A 12,119-nucleotide genomic window follows, 5' to 3' on the forward strand; every position below is an offset into this window, starting at 1 on the left:
AATGTGGTAGATGATGTCATGGACGGCTTATATTGTTTTGCTGAGAAAAATTATAGGTAACAGTAATTCTATACAAGTGAAAAATGTCGCATGCAATCATCTCTATGCTTAAGAACTTCAAATTATGATTTGGAAATTTGGAGTTCAAATGTTGGAAGGGGAAGGATGCAGATCTATGTGTATTTTTATACATAAAATTCCACTTAGGCTTGAGCTTTTGAATTTTTAATATTTCATATATTCAAGTTTTATATTAATTTTGAGTTTGAACTTGAGTCTGAGTCAAGTTTCGAGCTCTCTACTATTTGATTGTAATGTATTTCAAAAGCCAGAGCTTTTATTTTTAAAAGATCACAATCCCATATTGCTTTGTTACAGGTGTTTGAAGGATATATAGGGGAGTTAGATCTGTTAATTTTTCATACAACATAATAACACAACATGGAATTAAGTAGGTTTGGATTAAGATAATCATATTTTATGTTTTAATTATGTCCATATGATAAAGACATAAAAATTTTATGTATTAAATGTGTCAAACTTGCTTAAACCATCTAAGATATATCTAAGTAATTGTGTATTCGTATAATTTGTGACCTCCTTAAGTCTTAAAATTATTGTTGCAATGGAGTTTTTGGAATTCAAAGACAATCGCCAAAATCTATTTCAAGGCATGCTATAATAGTTACTATTTTCAAGGTTTATTTCGCACCATTAGTTGCTATGCAAAAAGAGAAATATGTGAATAGTCTTGAGGATATAATAAAGTTAACATCTAATTTTATCTTGCACTTACGAGATTAGACTATTGGACATGATCAAAGGATTACAAAGTTGTTTAACCTTATATTTTACTTTCTACAATAAGTTTATTATAAAGAATTTAAATAATTTTGATAAATGACATGAATTTAAAGTGTTTGTTTTTTTTTTTGAATTTTCATTCAATTCTTCTCATTTCTCACTTTCATTTTCGTATTTCAAAATGGTTGCTAGTGGCTCTTTACAAAGGACGTAACCTTAGATTAAGGCACCTCTTCTTTGTCTTGGAACGCAACCATTTGTATTACAAAATATAACTTTTGGATAGAAGTGTTTCATCAATAATTATATTATAAAAAGACAATCTTTCATCTCATAAAATTAGTCTTTGAATGACAATATAAAAAAATAACTTTTCATATCATAAGACTTAACATTTGAATTGAGGTATCTTTTAAAAAATCTTTTTATACGAGAGTTAATTTTTCATATTAGAAGCCATACTCTTTTATTTTAAAAATACACCAAAATCATCTCCATCCCAAACCTTATCATTAAAAATGGAATCATTCCTTGTGAGCCAATAAAGACCATAGCGTCGCACCAAGAACAACCATCCACCTTGTTTCCATGATTTTGCCACAAGAACAGTCCACCAAATTAAATAGTCGAAAAGAGGTTCAATTGAGATTGGGATAACCCATTGAATCTCCCACCGTTGAAAAATTTTGCACCAAACAATCCAAGCAAACTTGCATAAAGAACATGGTTACCTTGCTCTTCCCTGCCCTTGCACCAAACACATAGGCAATCACCATTTTCCGGAAGAACTCCCCTGTAGGAATGCTGTCAAGGATGGATATAATGTTTTGATACAACAAAAATCTCATAATTATAATTTTTTAAAATTTCTTTTGCAAAGCATGTAACATTTTGGACGATTTATTTCAAAGGTCTTATGGAAATAAAGATGTTTTTATTAAATGTAAATGCTTAAATTATAAGTTTATATCTCTCTCTGTACATTCAACTGATTATCTTGTAAGACATACAACTACACCATCAATTTGCAATTGAATCAAATCGATCCCAAATTAAATTAAGTATTATATATATATATATATTATTTTTTTGTTTTAAATTTGAATTCAGTAAAAGCATGATAAATATAATATAAATTATTATTATAAAGATTGATCCTAACTCAATCTGATTTGAATTAATTTAAAAAATAACACTTTAAACCAAACTGATTTGAAATCCGAAATGACTTGCATCTGTACATATTCCAATAAACTTAAATTATATATAAGACCACATTAGGTAAGATAAATTTAATTAAGTTGTCAATCACATTTAAACATAAAAAGTTAACAATTTTTCCAGTGATTGAATTTTTGAACGCAAACGTTATGACCCTTTTTATTCGCTTTCCTTTAATGATTGGACTAAAAAATATACTTGAAATGTTTGGGCAGCTATAATGCCACCCTCACTCTAAATTGTAAATTTTGACACATGCAATGTTCCTAGGTTTTTGAAACAAGTAATATTTGAAAAAGTGTATGAATTATTTAAAAATTTTAATTAAGTTTTTAATTTTTTATTACATTAAATTAAGTTTTTATATTTTTATTTTAAATCAAATAAATCCTTAGATCATTAATTATCATTAATCAAAATGTTACTTATTATTTTATATTTACATGATACTGACACGAAAGGTAAAAAATGCAACATAACCACGTTATTATGTCATATCATTATCTATTATAACATTATATCAACACCTAAGAAAAAATAAAAAATTATTTAAATTTTGTTGAAAAATTCAGAGATTTTTTTTAAAATATTAAGTTTATTAAAAGGTTTGTAATTAAAAAATATTTAAATATTCATCCCCGCATATTCCTATGAAAGTCGAAACCACCGTGGAATAATGAAAGGGCACACGGAAATGCATGTGACGTTAAAAAATAGCTTGATTCCCAAGTGTAAGACAATCGCCTCTCTCCCTTCCTATAAGTAAACGTTAAAAGCCCAAGGCTTACGAAAACATTTCCAGATAACCGTTTGAAGCAATTGGCCACAGTTTCTTGGTTCAATATTTGAGTTCCGTCTTTCCATGGCCGGCCTTCAGTATAACTTTTTCCCTACCGATTTCTACTATCCTCGTCCCCAGTCCGTGCCTGCAGATGCTGGTCGTGTAGCGGCTGTGACCATACAGACGGAGAAGAAAGAGGTCGGTGACGATCTTGAATGGCCCCGAAGTCTCGGATTTAGGGTTCACCAAGGCAACAAGATTCAGGGCAGCAAGGCTGGCGTCTCCATGCGCATTCAAGACCAAAATGAGGGGATAGCTTACGTCCAAGATCAAGGCAAACTTGTCAAGAACCTCCCAAAGCCGCATTCTTGGCTCGCTTTGATCCCCGAGAAGCTCTGAGATTCTTCTTAATTGTCGTGGTTGTGGAATGGAACAAACGATGTTCTCGTGAGAGTTTGATCAATACTATTAAGTTAATCAACATACTGGATATGTTTTTTCTGTTCCCCGGCTTTGCTCTGCCTTTCTTTTTCGTTTTCATATTTTAATTTCCTCCAATGTGAGTAATCAATGAATTTTCTCACTTGACTATGGTATTTTGTTTTAGATATAAACATATATATATATATATATATATCCCTTAAAATACATTGAGAAACTTGCAAAACCCTTTTCACAAAGTAATTGATGTTTCTTCTTTTTCCTCTTTGGGTAGTTTCAAGGTTTGTTTTTTCAATAATATATATGAATAAGTCTAAAAGAAAAAAGAGATTTGAACCTTGTCCTTCTCCTTCGGGCTCTGAACGTTATTCCCTCCTAATTACTATTACTTTGGGTTCTGGAAATCAATGGAGACAGCTTGGTGGGACTGAATATACCTGAATCTATCTTGTTCTGAACGGAAAAAGAAAATAATATCAGTAAACAACTAGGAGATGGAATCGGAATTGGAGGTAGGGATATAAGTTGGATACAGTTTATTTTATAATATATATTTTACTAGTATTTTTTGTGGTGGCTGAAGAACCAATAGAAAGCTGAAAGCACGCCAATGCCATGCCTATTTTCAAAGCATTCATCTTTCTGGAGACAAATAGATTCCTTTCCTACTCAATGTCACACCATGTACTGCGTCAAGCCCTATATAAAAAATGTTAATATTTCACACATGACGAATCAGGTGATGTTCTGGATTAAATTTTTGGTTACTTGTTTGATTCGCAGGTACGTATACCTATTGACCTATAAAACCACATTATGGATATTACAGGCATGACAAGAGTTTCGTGAGTTAGTTTCTTTTGGCTTGACGGCTCCAATATATATATGAAAGAATTAAGAGTTTATCTTCCGTACTGGTTCTACATATTTGTTGAGATATAACTACTAACTATAATGTGTTGGAGAGACTAGTCCTATCAGATTGTGATTGTAAGTTAAGAGGTGAGAGGATTCCTATTCTCGTAGTACAAAATAAATTGCCTTTGAAAACTATTTGAAAAGAGACTAATCAAAAAGGTGTTTGCTAGATACAAACTTAATAGTGTGATGACTAATGATAACTTTTGATGAAAGGTGTCTATAAATTGTTTAAGTAATTCAAATAATTTTTTATTCATTTATAACGCTAAATCAAGTTATTATATTTTCACTTTGAATCAAATAATTTTTTATAATTTTATTTTAAATCAAATAAATTTTTATGAATAATGGTTGATTTAGTCAATATGTTATTTTTTAATTTATGTCACGTGACGTTGATTTGATATTTTGACATGTCATATAAATGATAATATAACATGTTATATGACATGATGAGATTATCATATGATATATTTCATTTTTCACGTTAACATCACGTAATAAATGATATTTTAATTAACAGTATAATTCGTTAACTATTAATAATAATAATTTATTTGATTAAAAATAAAAGTACACGGATTATTTGAACGCAATAGAAAAATAAGAATATATTGGATTTTTAATGAATTGTTTTAAGTATTATGCCTAACTTTATCTATAAATAAACATTGGAAGCTAAAATTAATTAATTCAAAGATAATTATTCTTTCTTTGTCTTTCTCCCTCAATCAAACTCCTTTTCTCTAAAACTTTGTAGAGAAAATTCCAATTTTACTTTTCTCCCATGAAGATTCATCTTCTCTTTCCTTATATTACTTATCTTGTTTTACATTGTTTTCGAAGCTCAACTTTTCCATCCTTGTTTCAATGATATGTGTACATCATCCTCATCACAAAACCACCTGCAACATTAGCCTCATAAAAATATATGTGTTAATTCTCTTCAACAATTAGAGAAACCACCTTTCTTGATGCAAAATTAGTCTCATAAAACAAATATGAATTAACTCTTCAACAATCAGAGATCCTTCGTTAAATACTCTATGGGCTTTTAAGTTAGTTACATAACCCAGCTCTCTAGATGGTTTGAAGTCCATTTAAACTCTTTATAGTAGATTTCAAATATCTAGCCAATTAAACCAAATCTGCCTATTGGATACGCAAAAATTGCAGCAGACCTTAGGTTCACATGACTTTATGAGCTGTCGGACATCTTAGGTTAATCGCATAAGGTTCCCTATTATTTTGACTATGCAATGAAACCTTGAACTTCATCCTTCATGTTGATCGGTTGAAGTAGTCTTCTTTAAACTTTTAAAATCTTGAAATACTTCTAGGCACGTTCAATCGCATGGAGATGATCTCTTAGTCGACTGACGTTGGTCTAGGCTAACCTTTAGTTCACAACAACATATTGTTAATTGACACCAAAAATAATAATTAAAAAAATGTATTCCAGAAATCTCAAGACCAAGCAAAAATTGTCATTTGTTATAGGTGGAATATGTCGTAGTCTATTGTAAACTTAGCACATTTAATCATAAAACTAGAAACTCATTAGGGGCGATAAAGTGCAACAATCTCTCTTTCCAACATCCGGATTACATTTCTAGCACGATTCCTTGCAGCTGTCTTGTTAGTTGAATTTGCAATAGCTGTTAATTCGGCGATTGTTCTCCTATTGTCAGTGTAGATAGTCGATTTTTGTTAATATTTATTCTTTAAAAAAAAAATTTTACCGCGTAAAATTATATAAAGAATAATGAGAACAACCATTATAAGTGAAACACTACTTCACGCAGAACAACTAGAATAGGTGGAACATTACTCCATGTGGAACAATTAATACAAGTAGAACAACTATTTTGTACAAAATAACAATTTCACACAGATGATAGTGAAAGTAATCTGAAATAAGTGATAGGGTTCAGGGGTTACTTTCATATTGGGATGTTCTGGAGAGTTTGGCTTGGTGGCTTAAATATGAAGGTAGTTAAGAGGTCTTTTACTGAAGTGCAAGTGTTTTCTACTTTTTCCTTATTCTCTTATACTTGTTCACGTACAACCTTTTCTCTTGTACTTGTTCATGTACAGCTTTCTCTCTTGTACCTGTTCACATACAACTTTTTTTTATTAGCTCCTATTCGAGAACAAGTCTTATTAAATATAATTATTTAAATGATCACATAATAAGTTTTTAACCGTTATTTAACATTAACTCTTAGAAATGGTTACCTAATATTAAAACTCTCCTTAATGATATCATTCATTACGTGTATTAAAACCTCTTCTTGTAACTGTTATTTTTGACACTATATATATAGAACCTTCACAACTCAAAAAGGGGACTTTTCAAAACTACTGGACTCTAACTCATAGCTTTCCTCCTTAGCTTATTCTTACTCAAAACACTTATTCTTTTCTTATTCTCTTCCACCTACCACAACATTTAGTGCTTCAAGAACTGCTCCAATCTTTCTCTCCGTCACCTCTGGTACATCTCTTACTTGTTTGCAACGCTTCCTCTTCTCATCACAAGAACCTCATTTACATTTTGACGACTCCACTAGGGAAGAGTGATTGCATTAAGTAAGACTTTTATTACTACAATTTCTTGTTACTGAAAAAGATGGAGAGTTCCACTGGCAATCAAGATGCACCTGTTCCTTCTTACATTCAGGATCTGATGAGGATGATCCAAGTTTCTCAAGAAAGGATGCAAACATTGGAGGACAATCATAGGTGAATGATGGACACTATATCTCAACTCGTGTCCTCTACTGGCATCACTTTTCAAGCCCAGCCTGTGATCCTTAATGAGAGTGCACCTGACAGAATCACTCATATAGTTACAAACACTGAAGGAATGGAGAAAATAGAGAAGGTGCAGCTGATGTAGTAGTCACTGCAAATCCTAATCCTACCAACACCACTGCTGTAGTTACCTTAGCAACTACCTCTACTGCGGTAATCCCATCTACTTCTACCCAAGGATTTGTGACAATGGAAGAGCTCCAAAAGCTACTAGATCAGAAAAACAAGAGCTTGAATTTTTCTAAGTTTGATCTCAATTACCTTACCCGGCCAGTGTAGCCGCAAAGCCATACCTTAAAGACTATACTAGCCCCAAGTTCAAACAATTCAATGGAAAGACTGGAGATGCACGCGAACATGTCATGAAATTTATGGAGACTCTTGGAGTTGCTGGATTGGATGATGACGTGAAGTTGAAGGAGTTCTCCAAGTCTCTCATTGAGAAGGCTTATACATGGTATGTTAACCTCACATTTGGTTCTGTTCAATCTTGGAATCAGATGTGTAAGATATTTGGAGAAAAGTTCTTCTTTACTCAAGAGAATGTTAATCTCATTGATCTTAGAAGAGAGTTTCAAAAGTCTAGAGAGGATTTAATGGAGTATATCCAATATTTTAGAGAGAGGGTGCTGGACATTCAAGAGTCTCATGATGAGAAAGAGTTGGTGAAAGTGTGCATTCACAGGCTACACTTAGAGAATTTACATCTTCCAACCTTTGCTACATTAGTGGAAGTTGCACGAAGGACCAATAATACAGTTCTTAGACAAAGAGAACTCACTCGCTTTGGTCGAAGGAATACTCTAATAGTGAATGCCATCCAAGGAGGAGGTAGAGAAAGAAGGGGTCCAATCTGGTCAAATTTACGCCCCAGAAGAGATGTCCCAAGAAGAAGGCCAGATGAGGAGAATGACTCTTCTCCACCATTCTCAGTACCTCTAAATAGAGTGAAAGCTCTTCTTCAAGAATGGGCTAGGGATGGACAGATAAACTTACCTTACACTCCACGACCACCAACAGCGGAGGAGAAGGCTAACCCAAGATATTGTGATTATCATCGAGCAGTTGGTCATCCGCTTTCTAAATGCAGAAATCTTTGGAGAATGTTCCATCAACGAGTGCAAGCAGGAGAGGTATTGATTGGAAATAACAGAGTCCAGAATAACCTTCTTCCTATTCATCCAAATCCCCGAGGTCAAGTAAATGCAATAATTCATGATCACCATGATGATCCTTCTTTTTCAAACACTCAGCTCAATGATACAAGTGAAGATACTATGGTTACTTCTTCGATTGCTAATGCACTTATGAAGACACCTAGTTTCAGGCATTTTTTTTAATCAGCTTGGGTTTTCAGAAGAAGTAAGGAAAGAAGCAGCTATATCAATAGTTCAAATAGTTGAAGAACAGTATGGGGTGTGTAACCTAGTAGGACGACCTATAGGGAAGATGCTTGATGCATATCAGAATGCTATTGTGTTTATAGAGGTAGACATGTGTACACCTCATCCTCATCATAATAAACCCTTATATGTGGAAAGTACTATCAATGGGTATCTTATTAGGAGAACATTCATTGACGATGGCTCCTCTGTGAATCTCATACCTCTATCTACTTTGAGAGCTATAAACATAGATTTGAAGGGTTTATGCCGTCCTATGGCTATCACTTCCTTTGATAATAAAGAGATTATGACTTTGGGGCAAGTGACAGTGAACTTCAATATGGGTCTAAGTTAAGATCAGATATAGTTTCATGTTATTGATGCAAATGTGGCTTATCATGCTCTGATTGGAAGATAATTCCTGCACATGCACAATATCATTCCTTCCACATACCATCAATGTATTAAAGGACATTGGAAGGGGAAGGAGATTTTCATTCTAGCCACTAAGGCTCCATTTGAACAACATGAGGTGAGTTATACAGAGGCTTCTTTCTTTGAAGATCTAGCAGAAGATGGAGAAATAGCTATTGCTAGACTTATCGGTGTTTCACTTCCACAATAAGAAGAGTATGTTAGGAATAAGGTAAAGAAGAACGGCAAGAAAAAGAAGCGAGGTGGGAAGAGAAGAAGGGAAAGCACTTCCACATGTAAAGAAGTAAATGAAGTGAATATGTCAAATGAGGTAACTTCTTATGCACGGGAAGATGGAAAAATCGTGTATTGCTGTGATGAAAACATCTTCTCCTGATCCTAAACCTTGGATGCCACCGGATGCATCACCATCATGTTTTCAAGTGGAAGCAAAAAAGGAAAACGTACAAGAAGTATTACCCACAAAAGAACAACTCTCAGATCGACCGAAACCTCAAGGTGATGAGTTGGAAGAAATAAATATGGCAAAAAAAAGTGAAAGGATTGAGCTAATTGAGCTGTTGAGAAAATTTCAATATATGTTTGCTTGGACTTATGAGCAGATGCCTGGATTACATGAAAATCGCATTACTCATGAGTTACACATTTCTCCACAAAGTAAACCAGTGAAATAACATGCTCGTGTATTTCATCATGAAATAGAGAGCCAGAAAAATGATGAGATTAACAAGCTCCTCAAGGTTGGATTCATCAAACCCATACATTATCCTACTTGGCTAGCAAATGTAGTTCTTGTGAAAAAGAAGAATGAAATAATTCGGGTCTGTGTAGATTTCAGAGGTTTGAACAAGGCATGCCCAAAAGATGATTTTTCTCTTCCTAACATTGATATTGTAGTGGATGCTATAGTTGGTCATGAGATGTTTTGCTTTATGGATGTGTTTAGTGGATATAATCAAATAAAGATGGCACCAGAATATGCAGAGAAAACAGCTTTTAAAACTCCATTCGGTAATTTTTACTGCACTATAATGCCATTTGGATTGAAGAATGCAGGTGCAACCTATCAACGTGCCATGACAGCTATCTTCCATGACATGATGCATGACTATATGGAAGATTATGTGGTGATATTGTGGTGAAATCCAAGAAGGCTTTTAATCACTTTGAAGACTTGATGAGAGTATTTGAACAGTGCAGAAAGTATATTCTTCATATGAATCCTTTAAAGTGTGCATTTGGAGTAACAGCTAAGAAATTTTTGGGTTTTGTGGTTCACAGAAAAGGTATAAATGTTGATACTACAAAAATAAAGGCTATTCAATCCATGCCATCTTTGGTGAATCAAAAACAACTCAAAAGCCTATTGAAAAAAGTCTCTTATATAGGAGATTCATTCCAGCTTTAGGAGAAATCATTGTACCTTTCCAAGTTTTGCTTAAGAAAGATGTTCCACTCATATGGGGTGAATCATAACAATAAGCATTTGAGAAGATTAAGAAGATTCTTACTTCTCCTGCAACGATGATCATGCTTATCAAAGGAGAGCCAATGATGTTGTATTTGACTTCTACTCCATATTCAATTGGTGCCTTACTTGTACACGAAATGGATGGAGAAGAAAAACCTATGTAGTACCTTAGTAGATGCTTACACGGAAGTGAGTTGAATTATCCACCTATGGAAACGTACTGTCCTACTTTAATGTATGCAACTCAAAAGCTTCGGCACTACTTCTTGGTACACAAGCTCATAATTGTGACAAAGTCAGATCCCATCAAGTTCTTACTTTCTAAGCCAGCTCTATCTGGAAAAATAGCAAAATGGCTTCTTCTATTGGAAGAGTTTGATATATTAGTGGTTCAGCCAAAAGCTATTAAGTCTCAAGCATTTTCAGATTTGTTAGCATATTTTCCATCTCAGTTTGAAAAGGTCATTCTTGATGCTATTCTAGCTGAATTACTCGAGAACAAGTCTTACTAAATATAATTATTTCAATGGTCACATAATAAGTTTTTAACCGTTATTCAACATTAACTCTCAATAACAGTTACCTAACATTAAAACTCTCCTTAATGATATCATTCATTACGTGTATTAAAATCTTTTCTTGTAACTATTATTTTTGACACTATATATATAGAACCTTCACAACGCAAAAAGGAGACTTTTCAAAACTACTAGATTCTGACTTATAGCTTTTCTCCTTAGCCTATTCTCACTCAGAACACTTGTTCTTTTCTTATTCTCTTTTACCTACCACAACATTTAGTGCTTCAAGAATTGCTTCGATCTTCCTCTCCATCACCTCCGGTACATCCCTTATTTGTTTGCAACGCTTCCTCTTCTCATCATAAGAAACCCATTTACAGCCAACCATATGTATATGCACCAGAAAAACATGCAGTAAATAAGGAATGTAGTATTAATTTGAGGGGAGGATGATCTAAGAAAGCCATAACAATGAAACAAACTTGTCTATGAGGCCATCTTCTACCCTTTTTGCCTGTTGCTTCATCAAATATCTTATGGAATATAGTTTCAGACAAATTCAACAGCTTGGCTGCCTCCCTTCTAGGCAATTTGAATAATAATAATGTTAAATCATCAATCTCAACTTCAAGTTCCAAAGAAGGTTCCAATGCATGTATGCGGATATATAATGCAATTATATTCAAATTCAAATAATCCATCATGCCCAAAGGCTCTAACTGAAATAGAAAAAACCCCATTGGTGCCCCTGCTATTTTATAAAAAAAAAAAAAAAAGCTTCAGCTTATAGTGTCGTTTCCAGCTTAAGTCCTTAAAACACAACTCTTCAGGTGTCTCAGTCAAGAATTTGCAGACTTCGGTTTTGATAGAATCGTGAAGCCAAGGAAAGATTGAAGGTTTCAACTTCTCTGCAGTAACATTTTTTCAAAACAGGGAAAATGAAGGTACTTACTAGTGGTAGTAGCCATAGTTATGGGCTTTTAAATTTATTGTTCTTCAGAATTAAAATTCATAAAATTACATATTTGTTTTATGGTTACAGGGTCATGTGGCACCTTCTTTTACCGATTCTGGGTCATCTAGGAATATAATAATTGATTTCTATTGGGTAAGCATCTATGAACCTTGATATTTATATTAGCTCATGTAATATTTTAAATTCACTTTCTGTGCTTGCAATGTAATTCCAGTTATAATATCCATATCCTGATAGTCGAAATGAACATTTTTAGAAGAGAATAGGCACATTTGATATGGAGGAGGCTAACTAATATGTATCTTTTCTATAATTCAAGCAACCGGTGTTTTGGCTTTTGGGCACA

At 33.4% G+C, this 12,119-nt stretch overlaps 1 protein-coding gene across 1 annotated transcript; it reads left to right on the forward strand.

The window, feature by feature from the left end:
- Nucleotides 1-6,800: 6,800 nt before the first annotated feature.
- Nucleotides 6,801-8,725, forward strand: LOC149527234 (uncharacterized). The gene is made up of 3 exons (XM_089783285.1): nucleotides 6,801-6,913; nucleotides 7,260-8,265; nucleotides 8,330-8,725. Exons 1-3 carry the CDS (start codon nucleotides 6,801-6,803, stop codon nucleotides 8,723-8,725), a joined length of 1,515 nt encoding a protein of 504 aa, XP_089639411.1.
- The last annotated feature ends 3,394 nt before the right edge of the window (nucleotides 8,726-12,119 follow it).

The sequence above is a fragment of the Theobroma umbraticum genome, unplaced genomic scaffold, assembly GCF_002168275.2.
Source record: "Theobroma umbraticum cultivar Fairchild unplaced genomic scaffold, ASM216827v3 scaffold_147.0, whole genome shotgun sequence".
NCBI classification, from domain to species: Eukaryota; Viridiplantae; Streptophyta; class Magnoliopsida; order Malvales; family Malvaceae; genus Theobroma; species Theobroma umbraticum.